General features: G+C 54.0%; 1 protein-coding gene across 1 annotated transcript; it reads left to right on the forward strand.

Moving 5' to 3' along the window:
• Positions 1-395: 395 nt before the first annotated feature.
• Positions 396-22628, forward strand: IDS (iduronate 2-sulfatase). Its single transcript, XM_035725394.1, has 9 exons — positions 396-632; positions 1091-1227; positions 1849-2026; positions 4772-4860; positions 6426-6626; positions 8160-8330; positions 12409-12535; positions 14415-14588; positions 17882-22628. Exons 1-9 carry the CDS (start codon positions 536-538, stop codon positions 18352-18354), a joined length of 1647 nt encoding a protein of 548 aa, XP_035581287.1. The 5' UTR covers positions 396-535; the 3' UTR covers positions 18355-22628.
• Positions 22629-23801: the final 1173 nt, after the last annotated feature.

The following is a 23801-nucleotide window of genomic DNA, read 5'->3' on the forward strand; positions in this document are numbered from 1 at the left end:
ATGGAGGAGAGAATGGCGTTTGGGCTGGTCTGCGAGGAAGTGTGACAAATATTTACGGTGAAGGGAAGGGCTTCCAGGTGGAAAGCACAACCCAAGCAAAGGCAAAGAGGCAGAAAACTGCTGGTTAAGGACAGTGGTTGCATCGCAAATCTTTGGAAACACCCGGAAAGATTCTCAGAGCAGCTCCCCAAGGCGGCAGAGGCCGGCGGGCTGGCGGGTCTGCGAGGCGGGACGGCTCAGCTGGGCGCCGGCTCTGCGCTCCAGGCTCTGCGCCCGCACCCCGGCCCCGCCCTCTGTGGCCGGGATCACGCGCAGCGTCCTCGCGAGCCAGCGGGCCCCGCCCCCGAGGGGGCGGGTCCGAGGCACGCAGGCGCAGTAGCATTCCGGCCCCCCGCCCCGCCCCGTGCCCGGGCCCGTGGGCCCCGCCGCGGCCGCTTCGCGCAGGCGGCGTCGGCGTCGGCGACGTAGGGCCTGCGGGCGGCCGGTCCGCCGCAGCCTGTCACCGTCGCCCCGGAGTGGCCGCGCCGGGGCAGAAATGCTGCTGGTCGGCTGGTGCCTGCTTTGGCTTGGCTTAGTCCTGGCCGCGGTCGGCGCCTCCCTTGAGTCTGCGGCGCCTGGCAGCTGGACCACAGGTGCAGCCCTAGCCCTCGCTCGGATTGCGGGCTCCCTACCTCCTTCTCTGCCTACGTCCATCCTTAACTTCCCGTCTCTGTCCCATCTACTATTCCGTGTAACACCCGTCCTTCCTTTCCTCCCTCCCACGATCTTTTCTTCCCCCCCATCCTTCTCTGCCTCCCTAAATTCTTCTTTCCTTTCCTCTGTCCTTCCCTCCCTCCCTCCCTCCCCCCCCATCCAGGCTTGAGGCCATGCTCAGAGCCTAATTCTGCCACCCAGGACTGGGGCTTCTTCCGTGCTCCCACTCCCACCCTCCCTGAGGCACAACCCTCGTCTCCCTCTCCCTGGCTTGGTTGGCGGGGCTGTCCAGGGTGCAGGGGCCAGCCTAGGGCCACTCAGTACCCGAGCACCAGCCGGGGCTGGGGGTTCATTGTCAGTGCAGGTGATCTCCCTGAAGCTCCTCCCTCCCATACAGCTCCTCTGAACGTCCTTCTGATCATCGTGGATGACCTGCGCCCTTCCCTGGGCTGTTACGGGGACAAGCTCGTAAGGTCCCCAAACATCGACCAGCTGGCATCCCACAGCCTCCTCTTCCAGAATGCCTTTGCCCAGGTATGTCTGGGGACCTCTAGGTGTGGGTGTGTGCCTTGTGCAGTGGGTTGGGGGGATGGGGTCCTTTCAGCTATGGTCAGATGGCACCGACTGGGCCAGGCATCTCTGGAAAATGGTGGTAGAGAAAACCTGGTTGTGTACGGGCAAGGAAGCTTGTGCCTTCAAGCTTGGGCGGAGGTTGTCCCTTGACCCTAACACGCTCGGGATGGTCCTGCCCAGCATTCTTCCCCAGAGGGGATTGCCTGGTGCTGAGAAGGAAGGGGTGTTGCAGAATGGCACTCTCAGCTCTGCGAACCGACCTTGGGCCAGCACCCTGCGGCTTGCCATGGCGGCCCTCACGGGGCAGCCTTTAAGACCCTTGCTTCAGTGCACCTGTGGGATACCATCACACAGGACACAAACATCTGCTTGTCTGAGGGGCTGAGTCCTCTCCTGCCTCTTTGTGGGAGGACTTGTTCCTGGTGCCTGAGTGAGGCCCTTATCCCACTGGTTGGCTTTGATGTGCATGACTCAGCTGCCAAGCTGTTTTGCCGAGGACTCTTGAGGTTGCCTGGTTACCTTTTAGCATCCAGCCTCTGTTTGCCTCTGAGGACGTTTCCCTCTGCTTCTGCTCCCTAACAGCAAGCAGTGTGCGCCCCGAGCCGTGTGTCCTTCCTCACGGGGAGGAGACCAGACACCACCCGCCTGTATGACTTCCATTCCTACTGGAGAGTACATGCCGGAAACTTCTCTACCATCCCCCAGTACTTCAAGGAGAATGGCTACGTGACCATGTCGGTTGGAAAGGTCTTTCACCCCGGTACTGTGGGCCGTCCAGGGTCTGGGTTCTTTTGTGTTTTGTGCCCAAGGGCTGGAATCCCCGTCTGGGGGCTGGGGCTGTCTTTGCAGAGGCCTGTTTGGGCTGGGTGGACACCTCCTTAGTCCCTGCTGCCTCTGTACAAACTACTACTTCTCACCTTAGCTTCATGCTCTCACCGAAAGCGAAAAAGGGTAGTAGGAACTTTTTCCTCTCGGCAACTAGTCGTGGTGCTGTTTGGTTCCTTTGGCTTCTCGGCCGGAAGGAGGGGCACTGGCTGGGGAGGTGGCAGAGTGGCATCCCCGGCTCTGACCTGCCTGACCCTCTGTGGCCCCGGATCCCTGTCAGTACAGGGAGAGCAGGGCGGCTACGAGGATTTGCCAGTGAAGAGGCCCGCACTTGGGCGTCGCCGCCCATCCGCTCTGAGTTAGGTCAGCAAGAGGAGTGTCAGCTGGCGCCCAGGGCCCGAAGGGGGAGCCAGGCGCCACCAGGGCCGACTTCCAACACGGCCTGAGAAACTGGCTCTTTTTAAGGCCAACATGAGAATGACGAAACACAAACTTTAAAACTTTTTTAAAAACCTGTTGAAGTAATGCAGGGTTATTTGACAAAAAGTTGGGGGGAAGTTGGGAAGGAGAGTATAAACTAAAGGGTATGAATTACTTGTAATTGCACCACACCGAGGAGGGCTGAAGTTTGATGTTCCCTCATTCCAGGCGTATTCTTTTTCTGATTTGAGATTTTCCCGTGTATAGAGTTTTATGTTGTGAACGTCTTACACAGACTTCTCCCCGTATGGCTGCCCTTCATGCATGTCATTTTTTAACAACAGCACAGTCGTCTCATGGACAAATCCACTGTACCTCAGTCTCAAGTTGATTTCAGGTCTCCGTTGTCACACGTACTGCTGGGATGAACGTCTCTGTGGAGGGCACTGATGGACAGTGGCACCAGGGATCCAGGCTCTCGGGTTCCAGTCCCAGCTCTGCCACTTCTTAGCTGTGCGCTTGACCTTGGGCAAATCGTTCTTCCTCTCTCAGCCTTAGATTCCTTCCCTGGCAGATGAGTCATAGCTGCTTGGATTACCTCCCAGGTAGCGCCCCAGTTCCCGCAGTTCGAGGGTGTGAAAGTGGGTTGAAAGCCCACTTTATACGACAGTAGCGCTTGTTGCTAAGGACGATGACTTGAGCGTTTTCGGCAGCTTTGCCTTTGCTCACCGGTGACATCGGCAGGCTCAGCAGCCTTCGGGAACCCAGCGGGCCAGTCCGGGCTGAGGATGGCATTTGGCTGGGCGAAGTGGGGCCCGGTTTCGGAAAGTGTTCCTATCAGGAATCATGTGTCCCCAAAAGCCCACCATCAGCACTTTCTGCAGTTGGCACTTACAGCCTGACAAGGCCTTGCCTGACTGAGCACGGCAGGAGGGGAGAGACAAGTTTGGGGAGAAGCGGAGGTAGGGCAGAGGGAAGGCCGTGCTTCAGGAAGGGAGGCTGAGGAAGGCCCGAGTGGGGCTGATCATTAGATTGTGGGGTCGGGCTGTAAGCGGCATGTCTTACCCAGAGAACGAGAGCTTAGCCTGCAGTCCTTGTGGAAACCTGCTTTTCGGCTGGGTCTCTGTTCTCACGACCTTGCCTGCGAGGCAGGGACCTGTTCCAGGAGGACAGCAGCTGCCGTCTGTAGACGGCCGGGGACGTGCCAGTTCCGGCGCTGGCCGCTCCCACAGGCCTCTCCTCAGCAGCCGGCTGGGGGGGGTTTAGCATCAGCGGCATTGCCTGGGGAGGAACTTGAGGCTTACGGAAGTCAAGGAGCTTGCCCGAGGTTGCGCGGGGGACACGGAGCGGTGCTGAGATTTGACCCCGGCGCTGTTGGCCCGCTCTGCTCTTGCCACTGGGCTTGCTGTGTTGCTAAGCCCTCCACGCACTGCCCCCGGGCCCTCCGGTCCCGCCTCGCCTGGTGCTGCCTGTTGGAGCCTGACGGTCCCGATGCCGGGGACGCTCTTTCTCCTGTGGTTCTTTCTACCTGCACCACCCTCTCTGGTCCCCCCGTCTCATCCCCCTAGGCGGCGCTTCCCCTCAGATCCCACACAAGCCTCACCGACTCCTCACTTGGCCCCCGCTGACCCATCGCCTCTGTGGCTCCCCCACTCACGCGGCACCTCTGCTCTCTAGATGGCTGGCCAGCCTTCTGTAGTTTCACCGTTCTTTTCTCTTCCCAAATCGACTACAAACTGCTGCACTTAGGGCCGGGTTTCTGCTTCCTGGATGAGCCCTGAATCTGGGGTCCTAAGGCCTGGGTTTGAGTGCCAGCTCGCTTATCTGACACGCGGTTTGGTATCAGTCTAGGCACTGACCTTCCCTGAGCCTCCCCTTCCGCCCCTGGCCCACGGTGGTGCTGCTGCCTCTTTGTAGGGTCGGGGAGAGGCTCCAGCAGGGGCTCGGTAGGGCCGCGGTGCTGTAGCAGGCCGGCCGATCCTACCGTGGTGGGTTCCTTCCTCAGAGCCTCGCATGAATCGCCGGGGCTTAAGGGACCGGGGGGTCAGATGCCTAGTACTCCAATAGAAACCTAGAGAGTGGGCTTTAATGGGGACTTCTCATCATCTGCCTAAGCTCTTGATTTCGTAGAGGAGGAAGAAGTCCCAAAGGAGGGAGATGGTGCTTCCGTAGCTGCTCACCAAGTTCTGATTTGGAGTGGGGAGGGCATTGAGGGACGCTTCAGGTTGTATTTAATGACTTTCTTCCCCCCCCCCTTAAGGAATATCTTCCAATTATAGCGATGACTCTCCGTATAGCTGGTCTATTCCACCTTACCATCCCTCCTCTGAAAAGTACGAAAACGCCAAGGTAAGGATGTGAAAAGGGTACTGTTCTGAAGAGGAACTGCTTTTTTCCTGTGTCGCAGGATTACGCTTCACTGTCGCGTGTACCTCACGCTCTTTGAAGCTGGTTGTACTGCGAAGTTTGTGGGTTTTGTCTGTGATCATGACTTGACAGAGACAGGTGTTACGATCTTTTTTAAAAAAGATTTTATTTCTGTGTTTGGCAGACAGAGAGCACAAGTAGGGGGAAGCGGCAGGGAGAGGGAGAGGGAGAGGCAGGGGGGCCTGATGTGGGGCTCCATCCCAGGACCCCAGGGTCATGACCTGAGCCCAAGGCAGACGCTTCACCGACTGAGCCACCCAGGCGCCCCAGAACTTCATTCCTTTATTTTCAAAGATTTTTATTCAGTAATCTCTACAGCCACAGGGAGGCTCAAACGCCCAGACTTGGGCACCTGGGTGGCTCAGTCGTTAAGCGTCTGCCTGCGGCTCAGGTCACGGTCCCGGAGTCCTGGGATCGAGCCCCGCATCGGGCTCCCTGCTCAGCGGGAAGCCTGCTTCTCCCTCTCCTTCTCCCGCTCCCCCCGCTTGTGTTCCCTCTCTGGCGGTGTCTCTCTCTCTGTCAAATAAATAAATAAAATCTTGCAAAGAAAAACCCAACCTTGAGATCAAGAGTTGCATGCTCTACTGACCAAGCCAGCCAGGTGCCCCAAAACTTTGTTACTCTTTATGGCCAAATAGTATTCTATTGTGTGGGTGGAACACATTTTATTTATCCGTTCACCAGTTGATGGACGTTTGGGTTGGTTCCACTCTGTGGCTACTCCCCACGCTACTGTTACAAACGTTCACAGACACGTTTCTGTGTGGCTTAAGGTTTCTCTTCTCTTGGGTAGAATTGCTAGGTCAAGTGTTTGTGTGGACTTGGGTTTTCATTTTTCCTGGTGTCTCCCTAGGTGTGCAATTGCTGGGTTGTGTAAAGACACTCTTAACTGTTTGAGGAACCGCCGGCGTGTTTTCCACAGCAGCTGCCCTGTTGCACACCCCCAGTGGCTAGGGATGAGGGTTCCCGTCTCTTTCTGTCCTCGCCAACACTTGTCCAGTTCTAAAATTTCTAGCCCTCCTAGCACGTGTGGGGCGGTACCTCACTGTGGTTTTGACTGGCATTTCTATGATGAGTAATGACACGAAGCATCTTGACATGTGCTCGTTGGCCACTTATCTGTCTTGTCTGGAGAGACATCTATTCAAGTCCTTTGCCCATTTTTTAATTGGCTTTCTTTTCAATTACTGAGCTGGAGGCAGATTTGTTTTGATCATGAGTTTCCATGGGTTTCCTTTAATTAATTATGACCTGGAGACAGAAGATTAACAGCAAGAAGCCGAGGGCTGGTGGATTTGTGGCCCCCGCCTGGGCAAGAGAGGCTTCTCTGTTTCAGTTCTCCTTCGTGTGCGCCCGGCCAGGGTGCATGAGGCGGACTTAGAGGGCAGCTGCTGTGAACGCTGAATCCACTGTGCGTGCACACCAACCTTCGTGACTTCTCTTTCTTGCCCCTACAAGAGCTGACTTGATCTGTTTTGCCTTGAAAGACATGTAGGGGGCCGGACGGAGAACTCCATGCCAACCTGCTTTGCCCTGTGGATGTGGCGGATGTGCCAGAGGGCACCTTGCCTGACCAGCAGAGCACCGAGCAAGCCGTCCGCTTGTTGGAGAAGACGAAAACGTCGGCCCGCCCTTTCTTCCTGGCTGTTGGGTATCATAAGCCGCACATCCCTTTCAGATACCCCAAGGTGAAGAGCTGCCTGACGGCTGACCCCACACCTCCGTGACAGCTGTGTCATTTGCCGAAGGAGGGGTTGGTGTAGCGGGGCCGCTTCCTGCCGTCCCTGGTCACCGGGGGTGCCCGATGGCGCTGTTGTGCTTAGGGGCGTGAGGACGGGATTCAGAGGTCAAGGCTAAGAAGTAGGCTTAGGGCATGTAGGCATCTTGTTGGAAATGCTCGGCTTCCTCCCTCCCCACCGGAGGGTTTTATTTCTTTTCCTTGAACTCGGGGAGCATGTGTTGGGTTGGACGGTAACATCGACATGGAGAGGTCGGAGCTGGCCGCCGATGCCCGTGGTGAGGCACAGTCCATGGGGCACGATTCCAGGGGCCGCGAAGCCCTCTTCGGTAATTGGCATCCCCCTGAGCCTGGCACGGGAGACCCCTTCCACATATGGTGCTGCGTTGCTTGTTGCAGCCTGAGCTGTGCTTGCCTGCCCATCCTTTGGAGTGTATAGTCTCTTCTTTTCTCAAGGTCTTTTTCAGTTCTTCCCTGTTGCGTCTTCCCCGGGCCTGAGCGGCGCGTTCTTTTGACTTTGTAAAGAATGCCTCTCCTTTGTGATGGGAGTGGAAAGCCAAAGGCGTGTTCTCTGATGCGGCGCTTGGCCCAGGGGATCTCACCTTCCTGGCCGGATCTGTCCCCGCTTTGACAGAGGGAGACTCACTTCTGCCTCCTGGGCAGACAGGAGCTCACCTAGCCGGCCTAGCTGCTCCCCTTAGCAAGGCCTGCTTGCGAGGGTGGCCTTTGGCCGGCCCCTGGGCACCTGGACCCTGGGAGAGTCCGCACCGCTCCCCAAGCGAGGAGTGGCTCCCTGTGCCCACACTGTTTACGCACACCCCTGCTCTCCCGCCTAGAGTCTGTGGCGTCGACAGGTGCAGGGAGAGGGGGGCCTGGGCAGGCAGCCCCAGTAAACAGCCCACGTGCTGAGGCTATCATGAGCCTCCATGGCGACAGCATCTCACGCACGTCACACAGCTCATTGCTGGGGGAATTAAGCCCATCCTGTATGACTTCACTGGGAGAGGGTTCTGGAAGCTTGTGCCTGGTTTTCCCCGGGCTTTGCTCATGTGGCTTTGCCCTGTGCTGATTGCGTTTGGTAGCCGCAGGTAGGACTGTGCCAAGTTCTGTGAGCACTCCTGAGGAGTTTCCAAGCCTGAGGGAGGTTTTGGGAACTGGAAACCCCCCCTAGCCCTTTTACAGCTGGAGGGGAAGTAGGAAGTGGGGCCAGGAATAGGAGGACGTTGGTTTGGATGCAGAAAGAGCTGTTGCTGCTGGGTTCATAGGAAACGAGCGGCATGGTTTCATTACCGTGGGCATCGTGTGACAGTGACCTTAGGCTTGACCTTCAGGGAGGGCAAAGTACCTGGGGAGTGTCAGTGAGTCACCGTGTAAACACGTCCCGGGCTTAGAGAGAAGGCAATAGAGAGACCCAGCGAGTCCCAGCCTTGTGCCTTTGCTGAAAGAATGACAACCCGGTGTCTTTGTGTGCTTTTCCCCCAAGGAGTTTCAGAAGCTGTATCCCTTGGAGAACATGACCCTGGCTCCTGACCCCCAGGTCCCTGCTGGCCTCCCTTCCGTGGCCTACAACCCCTGGATGGACATCAGGCAGCGGGAGGACGTCCAGGCCTTGAACCTCAGTGTGCCCTATGGCCCAATTCCTGTGGATTTTCAGGTACCAGGGACATACTTGGGGAAATTGCTGGGCTCTCGGGGATGGCCTGATGTCTTCGGTGACCCCCCGCCGCAGCCATCGTGTCTTACTCAGAATCTTCTCTGTGCTAGGTGTCTTCTGAGGCGCTGGGGCTGGGCGTGGTCTAGAGGAATTTAGGATATGGGAAGTACGAGGTGGATATCGTCTGCCAAGCCTGGTCTCCGCTTGTAGAGAGGCGGCGGGGGGCGGGGGGGCGGGGGGGGGAGAGTACATCTGGAGATTGGGTGACTGACTGAATATGGGCACTGGGGTAGGGAGGAGGTCCGGATGACCCACTCACTGACTCACGGAGGGTGCTGTGGAATCCACGTGACAGTTCATCAGCTGTAGAGTGGCGGGTGGCTACTGTGCAGCCCAGAATGTTCAGTTTGCTGGCACTTGCACGGCCCCTCTGTGGGAAGGCCTACGTAGGCACCTGTCACTCTCAGGTGGTGGTGTGCTGGGTAGGGCCTTGACACGGAGGGGAGCCAGGGCGCCGACGTGGCCAGTGCCATCCAGCTGCAACAGCTGATGTCCCTGTGCCATTGTGTGGAGGCGGAGTAGCCACAGAGCTAGACTCCTCAGCTGACTCAGCAGTCACCCTCTCCCTGGAGTGCAGAAAACATGCCGACCGGTGCTCTTTCTGGAATATTCCATAGGCAGCCTGCAGTGGAAGGTAGAGGGCAGTGGCTTTAGAGGGTGCTTCCTGGACCGCCTGCATCGGAATCCCCATGAGGGCTTGTTGGAAGTACAGCATCCTGGCCCAACTCAGACTTGGGGGATTGGGAACTGGAGGAGGGGCCTGAGAACTGGCATTGGCAAAAGCACCCCTGGCAATTCGGATGCACGCAGAAGCCTGCAGATACTGCCATAGGGTGCGGTTCAGAACAAAACAGAACATCCAGACGTCTCTTGCTATTCAGAGGTGTTTGGACATTGAGGGTTTGGGAGGTGAGGGGTGTGCACCCCTCATGTCCGCGGGACTCCCAAGGTTCACCTGGCAGCGGTGAGAGTTGGGAGAGGAGCGGCTTCATCACGTGGCTCTGTCCCTGACTTCCCGTCATGGGGGTTTTCTGAGAGGAGGTTGCTCGGATGGCATCTCCGAGCCTGCACCCAGATGCCTTGCCTTGTGAGTGCTGGTCACTTAAAATGTCCCTTTAAAATGGACTGTGTCCCAGGGAGGGTGCTTAGTGTCTTCTGTGTGTCATCTCCTCTGGTCCCCGCGGAAACCCGGTGAGGTACATGCCGTCCCTGTCGTCCAGGTGGGGAAACCACAGGCAGGGAGGTGTGGTGACTTGCCCCAGCTCACGGAGTTGGTGCCATGGGGGGCGGGGGTCCGAATTCCCCACTGGAGACGCGGAATGCCAGAGCCTCGTGCTTGGTCTTGTCGGGGTTCTTAGCAGCCTGGGCTCGAACTCCCTCCCGTTCTCCCCCATACCAGCTGCACGGCCCCTGGCAAGTCCCTTTGTCTCTCTGAGCCTGTTTCCTTATCTGTAAAACGCAAACCAGGCGGAGGAAGGTTTCCGGCCGGGAGCATAGCGCACCTGCGAAAGCATCTAGGATGGTGCCGGCCGCGCCTGAGGGCTCCTTCAGGTGCCCTCCTCCCCGCCCCCACCCCTGCCCACGGGGGCTGTCGCCGCCCAGAGGACCTCCCTGGTGTGCTTGCATGCTGCTCCCCGCCCCGCATTCACCTTGAACTTTGGCCCCGCTCACTGCCCCCCGGCAGCTTGGGGTGCCTGCGCCCAGGCCGCATCTCCCTGCAGCCTTGAGCCTCTCAGTTCTGCCCTCTTCCGCCTCCAGCTCCCTGGCTCTGCTCCACGGGACGGAGAGACCTGAGGGCCCACCCTCGGGGGTGTGCCACCTCCCAGGCGGGCCCCTCCTTGGTCACCGCCCCTGACCACAGTCTCTTCTTCTCACAGCTCCTTCACTCCACGTGCTTGTTCCCCACACGCCTCCTGGGGATTGGGAGTGGGGCTCCCAAACAGGAGAGAGGGTTCTCCTCCCCCCCTGGGCTGCGCTCCTGGGCAGGTGGCTTACTGTTCTCGCCAGCCCCTCGGTACACTTGTGCCCCGATCCCAGGACGGTCCAGCCGCCGCCCTGCTCTCAAGCCCAAGTCCTGAGGCTGCTGGGCTGCACCCGTGCAGTCCTGAGGTGGAGACACACGGGCCCAGCCTCCAGCCCCAGCAGCCCACCCACGAGGGCTCTCTGCTCGGGACTCTTCTTGCCCCGTGTGGCTGCTCACCTCCTGTCCTTTACACCTCTCCTCACCATCTCTCAGCAGATGCCACCATGCCCTCAACGTGCCCTTCGAGGGAGAAGGAGGGGAAGGTGGCCTTAGTGTCCGTTCGTTCTTCATTCGCTTCCGCCCGGCCTCCTGCCTCCCCAGCCCACTCAGCGCTCTTACCGAGGTCGGTACCGGCCTCGGCGAACGAAACTCATCCTTGTGGGGCCTAACCTTCCCGAAGCCCCTGCTGCTTTCTCACCGTTGGCTGGTGCCACTCCTCCCTGGCCCCCTCGCTGGTCCTCCTGGGCCCCCGCTGCCCCCCCCCCCCCCCGTCTGTGTCTGCTGCTCTGCTGGGTCAGCCCCAGGGCCCCCCCCGGAACCTTCCTGCCCCCTCTCTCCTCCTATCCCGGTCTTGCTCCTGATTCCAGACATGTCTGTCCACTTGCCCGTGAGGGTCATTGCCACGCAGTTGCCCGTGGGGACCTCTGCTTCCGAGGACCCGTGGGGCCACGCCACCGCTCCTGCTCTTCCTCGCCTCCTTCCTCCCCCTCGTCCGCTTCTTGTGCGCCCCGTGCCATTGAATGGTGCCACCGGCTGAGCAAGAAACCTGGAGTCGGCCTGGGAGACCTCCCCGCCGGCTCCCCGCCGGCTCCCCGCCGGCTCCCCGCACTCCTACCGGATCTCCCTGCATTCCCTTCACATCCGTACCGCCCTCTGGCTCTGTCGTGTCTTCCGTGACCCCTGCAGTCGGCCTGGGTTCGATTTGTTCATGCGGCAAGTGTCCGTCAGGCCCCTCCTATGTGCCCATCGCTGATCTAGTGCCACTCATCCCCTGGCGGGGGGGCTCTGGGCTGTTGTCAGACTCACTCCCGTGAAGCCCAGATTGCGTCAGCTCGCCTGGAGTCGCCTCAGTGCCTCCCCTGGCCTCCAGCCTGCGTCCCTCCACCGCTCTTCTGCCTGCCTGCCGGGAGGTTGTTAGACGGGAGCCTCAACGTGCCGGCCACAGTCCGTGAGGACAAGCAGTTTCCGGCCTGCCGGGTTAGAAGGTAGTCAGAGGAAAGGCCCCCCCATGGCCATTGTTGTGGGCTCAGTTGTGTTCCTCGAAAACTTAAAAGTCCTGACCCCCTCAGAATGGGGCCTCGCTTGGAACCGGGGTCGTCGCGGGTGTCATCATGTAAGATGAGGCCGTACTCGAGTTAGTAGGACGGGGGTCCCCGTAAGAAGAGGAGAGAGACACACCCGGGAAGAAGGGCCATGGGGGGATGGAGGGAGACTGGGGTGATGCGGCCACAAGCCCAGGAACACCAAGGCTGCCGGCCACCAGCAGCAGCCGCACCAGACGAGCCCCTCCATCAGAGCCCTGGGGGAGAGCGTGGCTCTGCCGACCCCTGCATCTCAGGAGCCGTCTCTCGCTCTAAGCCCCCTGGTTTCCGGTCATCGGGGGAAGGAATAGAGCTTCGTTGGGTCTCTGGTGCCACCCTCAGCAGAGCTTGGCGTAACGGGGCTGGGGGGGAGGGGAGGGGTGCGTTTTAGTTTACATGGTCACCTCCTGGGACCTGTGAGAATAGGTGAAGGAGACAGAAAGGGACAGTAAGTGGCACATCCGTCTGCTGTGACCTGTGCCCTAGGGTGAAACCTGATTTGCCTCGAAAAGAACCTTCCTTTTGGATCTGCTGCGGACCCTGGATTTTGCCAGGGGCACGTGGGCCCAGGGACACAGGTGGTGGGGAAGTGGGCTTTATGTTTTGGCTGAGCGAGTCAAGGGCACCGGCAGAGGTTGACACGGCTCTGTGCGCGCGGTTCAAGTGACACTCACTCTCCTCCTCTAACGTGCAGCGGAAAATCCGCCAGAGCTACTTTGCCTCCGTTTCGTACTTGGACACGCAGGTTGGCCACCTTCTGAGTGCTTTGGATGATTTCCAGCTGGCCAACAGCACCATCGTTGCATTTGTCTCCGATCACGGTAAGCATGTCCCGGTCCCCTGGGGGAGTCACTCAGAGCACCTGGACTTCTCCGGGGAACGTGCTTTTCTAGATCGCCTTAAACACAGGCATGTTCTCCCTTGGCAGTCGGCAGTGCCCCAAGTCTGGGCTCTTGAGGTGCTTTAACGACGGCCCGTTAGTCCTGGGACACCTCTCCGTCGAGGTGGGGCCTCTTTTGGGTCCACGGAGCATCTCGGATGCTTGGGTGGGGACCTCGTAGACCCTTTTCTCCCGGGTGAGCTCAGCAGGAACTCCCCCATTTGTATGGGGAGCCCTTTGAAACCCGTGCTTCCAATCTAGAGGGTTGGAGGACTATTTAGTTTTTCCTGGGAGGATCCAGAACAATCTTGGCACGGCCCAGCAAGGCCCTCGGGCCTGACTTCACGCCTCCACCCCCAGTCCCCATACTCTTTCTGCCGAGAGCCTGGGGCTTGCAAATGCTTTCTGTCTTTTCAGGCAGTTCCCCACGTTTTCCGAAAATGGAAACAATTTCTTTAAAAAAGTTTCTTCTTAACTTGAAAAATGTTAACGTGTCCAAGAATAGAGGATAAACCGCAACCCCCAGGCCCTGTCACTCTGCTCCCCAGTTACCCACTCCCGGGGGTCTTGCTTGGCTCGTCCTCCCCCCTCCCCCGCCCCCCGAATTATTCTGAAGCAAATCCCGGGCTGTTTAGGGTTCTGAACAGTATCTCTAAAAAATTTAGCTCTTTGAAAATGTGACCATGCTACCGTTATCATACTTAGAGTCAGGAAAACAGTTCTTGAGTATCGTCAACTACGCAATGGGACGGTACCAACATGTAGTCGCTGTAAAAATAAAAAAAAAAAAAGCATAGAGAGCATATAATGTGGGCCCGGAGCACCCTTGCCCTTTTATCCTGCCTGCCGGGGCCGGCCTGGCGCTGACAGACCTGGGGTCCGTTGGCCAGCCTCCGGTTGTGCACGTACACGTGGTTGTGGTGTGTTGCGGGCGGGTGAATGTATGTAATAGGTAGGATCGATTGTGCTTATCAACTCTTTTCTTCCCTGGTTTGCTTTTTTCCACTCAACGTCACGGACGGTTCTCCATGTGATTTCTCACGGCCCTACCTTAAGCCTTGCAGAGGCCCACGTTTTTTTGTCACATATGGACGTGTCATAATGTTTCGCTCTCTCCCTAATGGTTTGCCATCCGCTCCTGACCCCTCTTGTCAGTGCTCAGTTTCCTGTCCCGGCGCTAACACAATCCCCTGTGCCCGGGAGGAAGGCAAGGCCCACTTGGAAGCTCTCTTTGCTCTAAGGCCGCCGCACTGATTACAAATGGCTCTTCTCAAATGGCCCTCCTGAGACTCCCTGCCTCCGAACCACAAAAGCCTCTCGAATCCGCATATGGCAGCTTTATGTGGCTTTGGTTGTCTTGTAACATGAAATACTCAAGGTGCAATCTCTGTCTTTTATATTTTTTATATCAAAAAGGGTGCTTAGAAGCAGCGTTAGAAATCTCCAGCTCGAGTGGCCAAGCTGTCTTTGGCAAGGAAGGTTTTCAATCAGGGTTAAGAGGGTTGTGTTTTTCATGGAGGTTAAGGGTCTGGAATCAAGTTCTGTTTTCTCTGGTCTGTGCTATATCTTAAACATTGAACAAGGTATCTCTGAGGCCTTTTTAAAAGGCGAGTGATTGGGGCGCCTGGGTGGCTAAGTCATAAAGCAGTACTTGGGGAAGATCACCTTGTTTGTGGTAATTACAGAGGAGTTTCTTCGATGTGATGAGTTTTTGCTTCCTCTGGTTTCTACACCAGGGAATGAAATGGTATCTTGAATGAACAAGCTGAGCTGTGATGTCATGATTTGTTTTCTGTTATTCTGTGCTTTCGGTGAACCAGGGTGGGCCCTAGGTGAACATGGAGAGTGGGCCAAATACAGCAATTTTGACGTCACTACTCGGGTGCCCTTGATGTTCTACGTTCCCGGGAGGACAGCTCCGCTTCCAGAGGCAGGCGAGAAGCTTTTCCCTTACATCGACCCTTTCGATTCCGTCTTGGAATTGACGGAGCCAGGTATAAAATACGCCGAAGTGATAATTGCCTGATAGTAAACTCCCTCTACTTTATATGCAAACCATCTCACCGATTCATAGCCCGGGGCTTACCCGGCCCCGTCTTCCTTGTCCAGGGTTGGCATTCCTGGGTACCTCTGGGTCCGGGAGGAGTGGCAGGGCCAGAGCCAACACGTACGGCCCCGGTCCCCGAGGAGCCTGGAGAAGGGGGCGGGATGAAGGAGTAGGCAGCATCCCCGGGGTGAGGAGGACTGTCGTGGTTGAGATGACCGTGTGTGCTCCGAGGCTCAGAGGAAGGGGGCGGCAGGCTCCTCCAGGGCAGGAGCCTGCCCCCCGACAGACGAGCAGAACTCCGTTACCCGCGCACCCTTCGGGCCGGGACGCAGCCCCTCATGAGGGGGGCGTTTGCCACACTGGCAGCTCAGCAGTCTAGCGAGCCACTAGACCTATGAAGTCGGCCAGGTGACTCTGCGTCTGCCCTGCCCTCCCCAGCAGTGCCGGGCACCTTTACTTTGACCTCCGCGTGCCAGTCCGTCGCAGCCTTGCAAACGACACTGATAACCTCTCATCTCTAGGTGGGAACCCCCAGGCCTGCAATTCCTTCACAGGAGCGATAGACCCGCGGTTACCCTGGTCTCTGCCTTTCCCCAAAGCTCCAGTTCAAAGAAAACGTTTCCAGAAGTGTCCCTGGAACAAGATACCCCTTGCTGCCGCATGGGGCGACCTGTGTAGGTTCTTTGCCACTTCTTTCCTGAGTGGATCTGCTCGGCACCAGAGAGGAGTTGTGTATGAGTTAGAGTGCTTTTTCCATGAACTCTGCAAAACCAGGTGGCCCCCTTTCTGGACTTCTGCATTTAATCCATCTAAATCCACTTAACATCTAAATCTTGTCCTTTATATTGATTTTCGTTGATTTTTTTAATTTTTTTTTCCTGTTGTTGTTCTGGCCCATCATCCCGGCCTTTCTGGATGTTTCCAAGTTTGCTTCATATGGCCCAGTTTTATCTTCTGTACATTTGATTTTTGTGTGCTGCGTACTCTGTCTTCTTTGAAGTCACTGATAACAAGCTGAAACCATCAGGGCATGAGTATAGCCCGCGGTTTGCTTGGAGAAATCTGACAGGTTGAGAATGTTTTTTTGAAACTTCTTGGGGGAGCTGCTCAGCAAGTGGTAAATTCATGTACCTGCACTGTTCCCAGTCTATTCCGCAATTTTATCTCGAGGCTCTAGCTCCTCTCTGAACTTGGGGCTGGGATTTCAAACAGCCTGGTCCAAGCCCGAGCTGGGCTTCTGGCCTTTCACTGTAAGCCTTTCTTTTGACCCTCTTTCCCCTCTGAGGGAATGGCCGTGCTTACTCAGGCCAAAAAATTGTGGATTCCTCCTCACCCCTGCCTCTCTCCCATCCTTCCTCCACACGTGATACGGAGTCTGCCCGCAAGCCTGTGGCTCTCCATTCAGTCTGGCCGTACTGCTGCTCACAGCCTCCTGCTGCCACCTTGGATCACCCTGCCACGTGCGCTGTTGGATTCCTGCAACAGCCTCCTGAAGTCCGCCTGCTTGTGCCCTTGGCCCGTTGGAGCTCTTCCTCCTCCTCACGATAGCCAAAGTGATCCTGTCAAACCCCGAGTCGGGGGGGTGTCGCAGCCCTGTTCTGGAGCCCTCCGTGCTCCCGCCTCACTGAGGGAAAGCCCATTCTAATGGCCAACAAGGCCTGACGTGATCTGGGCCCCCATTTCTCCCTGCCCTCATCCTCTTACAAGCATTCCACGTAGCTGTCTTTGCAACAGCCCACAGTCTGGATTTGTCTCACTGCTTCCTCATGACTAGATTCAGGGTAAACATTTTTTGACACGTGCACTACACGTGAGGCTGTGTGCTCCCATTGTGTCACGGCGGGGGCACTTCCTGGTGGCCTTCGCCATTGCTGGTGGGGCCAGATTGGATCACCTGATGAAGGTGGTCATGTCAACCAGGTCTTGCCGGTGTAGAAAGTGTCTTTTTTAAGCTGCTTTACTTTTCTTTCTTTCTCTTTTACTTACCAAATGTGTAGGAAATAAAACTGGGCCGTATAAAGCAAACTCTTAAAGATCCAGAAAGGCCAGAATGATGGCTCAAAGCCCAGATCGGTTGTAACAGGAATCGGTATGAAGTACAGGATTCAGACTTTTTTTAAAGATGGATCAACCACAGTGAGACGTCGTTTCATACCCATTCTCAAAATAAAGAGAAACCAACAGCGCTGGCATGGCGTGGAGAAAGTGGAACGCTCACATTGCTGGTAGGGAGGTAAAATGGTGCGGCCACCGTGGAAATCGGCTTGGTGGTTCCTCACAGAGTTACACGTAGAGTTACCATGTGACTCCACAATTCCACCCCTAGGTAGATCTCCCACAGAATTAAACATAGGTATTCAAGCAAAAACTTGTACGCGAAGAATGTTCAGAGCATCCCTCACAATAGCCAGAAGGTGGAAGCAACCCGTGCCCATCGCCGGATGAATGGAGAAGCCACGTGTGGTCTCTCCGTGTAGTGGCATGTTGCTCAGCCTTAAAAAAAGGCGGGGCATTCTGACACCTGCTACAACATGGGGCAACCTCGAGGACATTGTGGTCATTGAAGGAAGCAGCCCTAAAGGGACAAATACCATGCGATTCCACTTAGGCGAGGTCCCGCGACGAGTCCAGTTCAGAGAGACAAGAAAGTAGGGTAGTGGGTGCCACGGGCTGGGAGGAGGGGGAGATGGGAAGGGAGTGTTCAGTGAGGACAGATGACAGTTCCGCAAGGTGAGAAGCGTCCTGGATACGGAAGTTTGGGGACGACCGCACAACAGGGTGGATGTTTTCAATGCCCCTGAACGGGACACTACAGAACAGTTAAGATGGTAAACGCGATGTTGTTTGTAGTCTGCCACCGTCTAAGGGCCATGTGCTGACGTCCAGGAGGGAGTGATCTGCAGGGTGGTACTCCTGAGGCTCCGAATATCCCGTCCCCCAACAGATTTTTACCCATGGTTAGGGCTTCTGTTGGTGATCCTTGCCTGAATCAGTGATTACACAGGTGGTTCCAAAAGTCACAGAGTTTTACAAGTGCCAACCAGCTGTGGGCACCTTCGTTTTGCATCCTCCTGTGGGGTGAGGTGCCGAGTTGGCGTTGTTCCTAAACTCGTGGGCCCAAAGTAAATGCAAGAGAACAAAAGACAGCGTAGGGAGCCCAGACATGCTCCCTTCTTCATCCTGTGAGCTCTGCAGGCTTCTGTAAAGTAGTCTCTTCAGCTGGGTTGCTTCCCGTTTCAGGCCGGCAAGTCACGGACCTCGTGGAACTTCTCTCTCTCTTCCCCACGCTCTCGGGACTTGCGGGACTGCAGGTGCCACCTCGCTGTCCCATTCCCTCATTTCATGTCGAGCGGTGCCGAGAAGGCCAGAGCCTTGTGAAGCATTTCCGATTCCAGGACCTGGAAGAGGACCCGTACTTTCGTGGTAATCCCCGTGAGTCCATTGCCTATAGCCAGTACCCCCGGCCTGCAGATTCCCCCCAGTGGAATTCTGACAAGCCAAGCTTGAAAGATATAAAGGTCATGGGCTATTCCATACGCACGATAGACTATCGGTACACTGTGTGGGTTGGCTTCAATCCCCATGACTTTCTGGCTAACTTTTCTGACGTCCATGCAGGGGAACTGTATTTTGTTGGTTCTGACCCTTTGCAGGATCACAACATGTACAATGACTCCCAGGGCAGAGACCTCCCCCGATCACTGATGCCTTGACTCCTGCCGACTAGCGAGGGGGATGGGTATCACTCGCTCCCTTCCATCTGGGGAGAGGGCGAGTTGCGGCTGGTCACTCGGTGATCACCCATAATATTGGAAGCAGCCTGGGGGGTAGGCAATCAAAGCGTGCGTCAACAGTTTCACCTAAGACTATGGAATAGCCTAACCTTTTTGATTCTTTATTAATTAGAGTCTTTATTAATTTCTACTTGGTAATCGGACTGGGGCTAGGCCGAACCATTTTTTCCTTTTTTGGACAATCACAGCTTGCTTTTTGAGTGGATAAGCGTAAAGGGAGCAACTGAAAATTGTCATGCTTTTAGCCATCGAGACCATAATAACCACACATAACACTGTACTCAAGAAATACTGTAATTATCTCTGGAATTTAGTGCATTTCAAAAAGTAGCCATTGGTCACATTAGGTTTCACATGAAGTCCCTGGTTCTTTTGTTTATAATGATTTAGCCCAATATATTCAAAATATTGTGTCAATATTTCAGGTTTCAGTTTTGTAAAATGTGAAGTTAAATAGTAATGCTAGATGCTAAGGCCTTAAAGTCTTGTCTTCAACTTTTGTTAATAAGATTGCAAATTTTCAAAATCCGAAGATAAAATGTGCATGAAGTGATTATGTGGAATTTCTGCATCAAATAATAAATAATGCTCAGTAAACTAGAGGCATGAGATATTTGGGAAGTTCAGTTAGAAATGTTCAGGAACTTCTGGCCCAAATAATAGTTTGTTAGCAAGTAATATGACCTTTGATCTCAAAGATCACCTACTGAAAGGCACCGTTTTTCACACTGGAAAACATTTAAAGGCATAACTGTATCCATGAATTGAGTCACTCAAAACTGCTAGTGTTCTGCTTCTTCAGGAATGGTTGGTTGCAGGTATCCATTTATCCAGGAGGCAGGAAATACTCTACTTCTAATTGCTGATTAAAGACAACACCAATTTTATTAAATTCTGAATTATCTTGAGGATTGGGAAAACTTCATTTGGTGTATATATAATATTAGGTCATTTCTAATCCCCCAGAACATAGTTCTGTATTCCCTAAATATGAAAGTAACCAGAAAGGCAGGTGGTAGTTATAATAAGCTTAGCCTGCATCATCTTAGAAAGGATGGGGTAGTCACAACTCATATTTATAACACGGGGAAGCTGGTCAGTTATCAGTAGTCATCAGAGGAGTCAACCACGTTCTAAATAAACATCTTATGTAGTCCTGTATCGAAGTGAGTAATTTCCAGTAATTCTCTCTTTACAAGTGCTTCAGTGTTTAAAGGTAAATGCTTGTGAAAGAAAATTCTTCAGCAAATTAGGTTAAGTTACTTAAGTGTATTAAATTGTAACAAAAAAGGCAAGATATTATAGTAAAAGATGACTTCAAATCAGTAATTTCAGGCAGGTTTTTTTTTTTTTTTTGTTAGCCTACAGCAGAGGTATATATGTTAACACAGCAATCTTCGAAGTGATTAAGTGACTTAGTGTCCTGGCAATAGCAGTTTCTAGCTGGAAGAGTGAAGGGCCCTAATCATCTCTCCCGATCCTGAGGCTCATCTTTCTTCTGGAAGCCTCAGCTTTACTAGTAGATGGGTTCCCTGGGCCCTTTATTTCTCCTTCTTCATCCTCTTTATTGCTGTCATCACTTCCACTAAGATTTTTACAATCTAGTCTGTAAATTCCTCGTGACATATTTTCAGTGTATTTAGCTTTATCTCCTACTCCCCAGTTATAATGATAAGTTTTAACACGGGCTTTTATTTCACATCCGTTTGTTGCTCCTGTTGGCTGCAGTGTGTACACTCCATCATTTTTTCTCACTTTATTTCTTGAAACACAGTTGTAGTATCAAAAATCTCCCAGTTCTGCCCTTGCTGAAGTTGAAAGCTGAACTGCGCCAGAGAAGAGTGAAGTGACAGCTAGGTCGGGGGTGAGGCTGCCCTTCTGGCAGTAATTCACCCGTGTGACCAAAGCCACAGCCAGGGCTGGGTCTACACGGGGCGCTTTTGTCTGTTGATCTGTTTCTACTGGAAGTGCTTCTGTCTCCTCTCTCCTGTGCAAGGACACTGGCCGAGTGCTTCAGCTCTCCTTTGCTTTTGGTTTCTCTGGGCCTCCCTTTACAACCTCTCTCCTGTTAGAAGCAGAGCCTGCGTTTCCCGTTCAGTGGCACGCTCTTCCATATCGTCTCACAGGTTATGGGTGGTTACTGTTCTTGACACCGAACCCAACGTAGATCCAAGTTTTCTTTCCTTTTGCACGTCTCCCGCACACGTTGGGATGAACAGCTACTTTCTGGTTTTCACACGTCAGAGCTGACCACATTCCTTATCCTGACTCGGCCCAGAGTGAGCACATCTCTGTGGCTCCACACAGCCTTTCTCTTCCCCCTGAGCTGGGCACGTTTTCTTCACGGTTTGTAGAAAGCCCCATTTCACTCGAGCGGGGCTTCTTGCGTACAGTTCAGATGAAACCAGAACTAGCGAGCCCAGAAAATTTGAGTGGCCCTGTTTCAGTGGCTCACAAACAGGAGGGGTGCGTCAGAGCCACCTGAAGGCTTGCTACAATTCAGCGTGCGGGGCCCCGCCCACAGAGCTTCTGCGTCATTGCGGCTAGGGTGGGGCCTGAGAATGTGCATTTCCTACAAATTACGCTGCTCCCCCCGAGACCAGACTTTGAGAATCACCGCTCTTCGGTGTGTGCTGTCCAGTGGCCACTAGGCACACGTGACTGTTTAAATGAATTAAAATGAAATAAACGTTTCCAAAGCAGAATCTCGGTTAGGCTTGCCGTATTTCAAGTGCTCATCAGCCTGACGCGGTTAGTGGCTGCCTTATTGGAGAGCACAGATCTAGAACCTTTCCATCGTGGCAGAAAGTGGAACGGAACTGCCCTAGACTAACTCTGAACGTAAGCCGGGTCCACCCAGTGGCTGGCAAGTTCCCCCTGGGGGCTGATTGTCCACCCTGTGTTTGTGTGCAAAAAGGCTCGTCCAGAGGCGCGCCAAGGCTGTTTGGTTGAAGCGCGGCACGGGGAGCACCCTCTGGCCCTCGGCGCTCTCCTCCCCCAGTGCTAGTGCCATCGCCATCACCAGCCCTCTCACCTCCTTCCCACGTAGCTTACCTCCCCTCCTCTTTCCTCCCTTGCTCCTGAAGAATCCACGTGTCTTCCTGAACTCCCTTTTTGACCCCACCCTCTGCGAACACCGCCAGTGCCTACTACGGGGTCCACACAGACCTTCGCTGAGCAGTCAGAGTCTTCCCTGGCTCCACAAAGCCCCTTTCCTTGGCCGACCAGTGTGCACGCTGGTCCCTGACTCTCCTTTGCCGATCCCTGCCTCCCTGCCCGCCCTAGCTTGTCCCCTTCCCCTTCCGTTCATGACCATTCTTCACACTCACTTCCCCCGTCCCCACCATCTCCACGAGGCTGGCACTCTTGTGACTCTAGACCGTGTCGTGGCATGAAATGAACAGGGACATCGCTATCATGAGTCCTGTGGCCACTTTGGAAAAAAGGTATCTTTTTTTGAGCACAAAGTTAAAGTGTTAATTATAGAAAAACTGGAAGACAGAAATGTAGTTAAAGGCAAGAAAATGCATCAGTATTTTGCCCCAAGATGGTCACTTAATATCTTGCCTTCTTTGGGCTATGAATTTTTTACATTGCTGTGGTCGTCTTATGTGTTTTATCTTATAGTTTTATATTCTTCTTTTTCTCACTAAATATTATATGTGGTTACTACAAATTTCTGCAAAGATGCTTTATACTGATGGTAATATATTTTATTGTGTAGCTTTTCATAATTAACCTTCTCTCAATGATTGAAAATTCAGCTTATTTCCAAATTTTCGGTATTGTAAATAACGCTGTGATGAACAACTTTGCGAATAAAATATTTTTATGTATTTCAAATTACTCCCTTAGGCTTGTCTCTCTGTGCCAAATTGTCAAAAGCTTCTCTCTTTGGCCACTCTCCCCACTCTTCTGCTACCTTGGGGTAGTAAAACTAAAAATAAGGCAAGCATACAAATAATAAAAACCATAAAACCAAAAAGCCCCCACCCCTAATGATAAGAGGTGAAAGTGGTATCCTGTTTGACCTTGTAACTCTCTGCTTCTCAGTGACCTTGATCATTGTTCTCTTTGTAAAATTGTTGGGTGTTTGTATTTCCAGTCATGTGAATTTGCCTTTAAATTTTGGTTATGGGTTTCACTTTTTAAAATAAACAAATGGCTGTTTTCCTGTCTGATTCTTTTTTTCCCTGTTAAACATGGAGACCCTTCCCGATCTGGAGATTGAACAAATACTCATTTTCCTTTGCTGTTTTTGTGGTTTGCTTTTATACTCCATCTACCCCTGTCTCTTCACCCATTTTCAGTCACGTATGCTCATTCTGTAAAATGCGGAAGATGTGGAAAATGGTGAGGATGAGAGGAAGAGCCCCTTCCGGAATACAGCCGTTGTGACATTCTTGCATTTCTCCCTGCTCTTTTCCTGCCCACATACATACGCACACAGAAGGACATTTGTGTCTTTACATAGAAGAAATCTATTACACCCAATCCTGTAGCCTGCTTCTGTGATCTAAAATAACATTAGCGACGCACCTGGGTGGCGCACTCGGTGGAGCGTCCGACTCTTGATTTTGGCTCAGGTCATCATCCCGGGGTTGTGAGATGGAGCCCAGGTCGAGCTCTGCACCCAGCACAGTCTGCTTCTCCCTCTCCCTCTGCTCCTCCTTCCTCCACCCTGCCCGGGAGGCATCCGTGAGGCCGGTCCCTTGCCATCATTCAGAGAAATCTTGCCCTCTGTAGCCAGGGTGAGGCTCCTCCAGCCACCTTGCTCATCTCTCAGCACACACCCCAACATTTTTAACTGATTAAGACTGGGTATCTACTCAAAAATAATTAAAAGCAGAGATTGGAACAGATAACTGTGCAGCCATGTTCACAGCAGCATTATTCACGATAGCCAAAAGGTAGAAACAACCCAGGTGCCGTCAGGGGGCGAATGGAGAGACAACAACATGTGGTCTATCTGGACAGTGGAGCATTATTCAGTCTTCAAAAGGAAGGAAACTCTGACTTACGCTACAACTTGGATGGCCCTTGAAGATACTACTCTTAAGTCAAAGAAAGCAGACACAAACTGATGAATACTGTATGACTCCACCTCTGTAAGGTTCCTAGAGTGGCCAAATTCATAGGAACAGAATAAAGTAGAGTGGTGGTTACCGGGGGCCGGGGAGAGGGGGACATGGGGAGTTAGTGTTGAATGGGGACAGCGTCAGGCCTCACTGTGTGAGGGGCTTTGGGCGTTAGTTCTCAAATGAAGCTCAGCCCCTTCTCTTTGCCCAAGTCCGGCCTGCACACTACAGCTCCTTTGAGGAGTCTCTTGAATTCTGGCCTGGGATGGCGTGTTGACCTAGAACCCA

The sequence above is a fragment of the Zalophus californianus genome, chromosome X (genome assembly GCF_009762305.2).
Source record: "Zalophus californianus isolate mZalCal1 chromosome X, mZalCal1.pri.v2, whole genome shotgun sequence".
NCBI lineage: Eukaryota > Metazoa > Chordata > Mammalia > Carnivora > Otariidae > Zalophus > Zalophus californianus.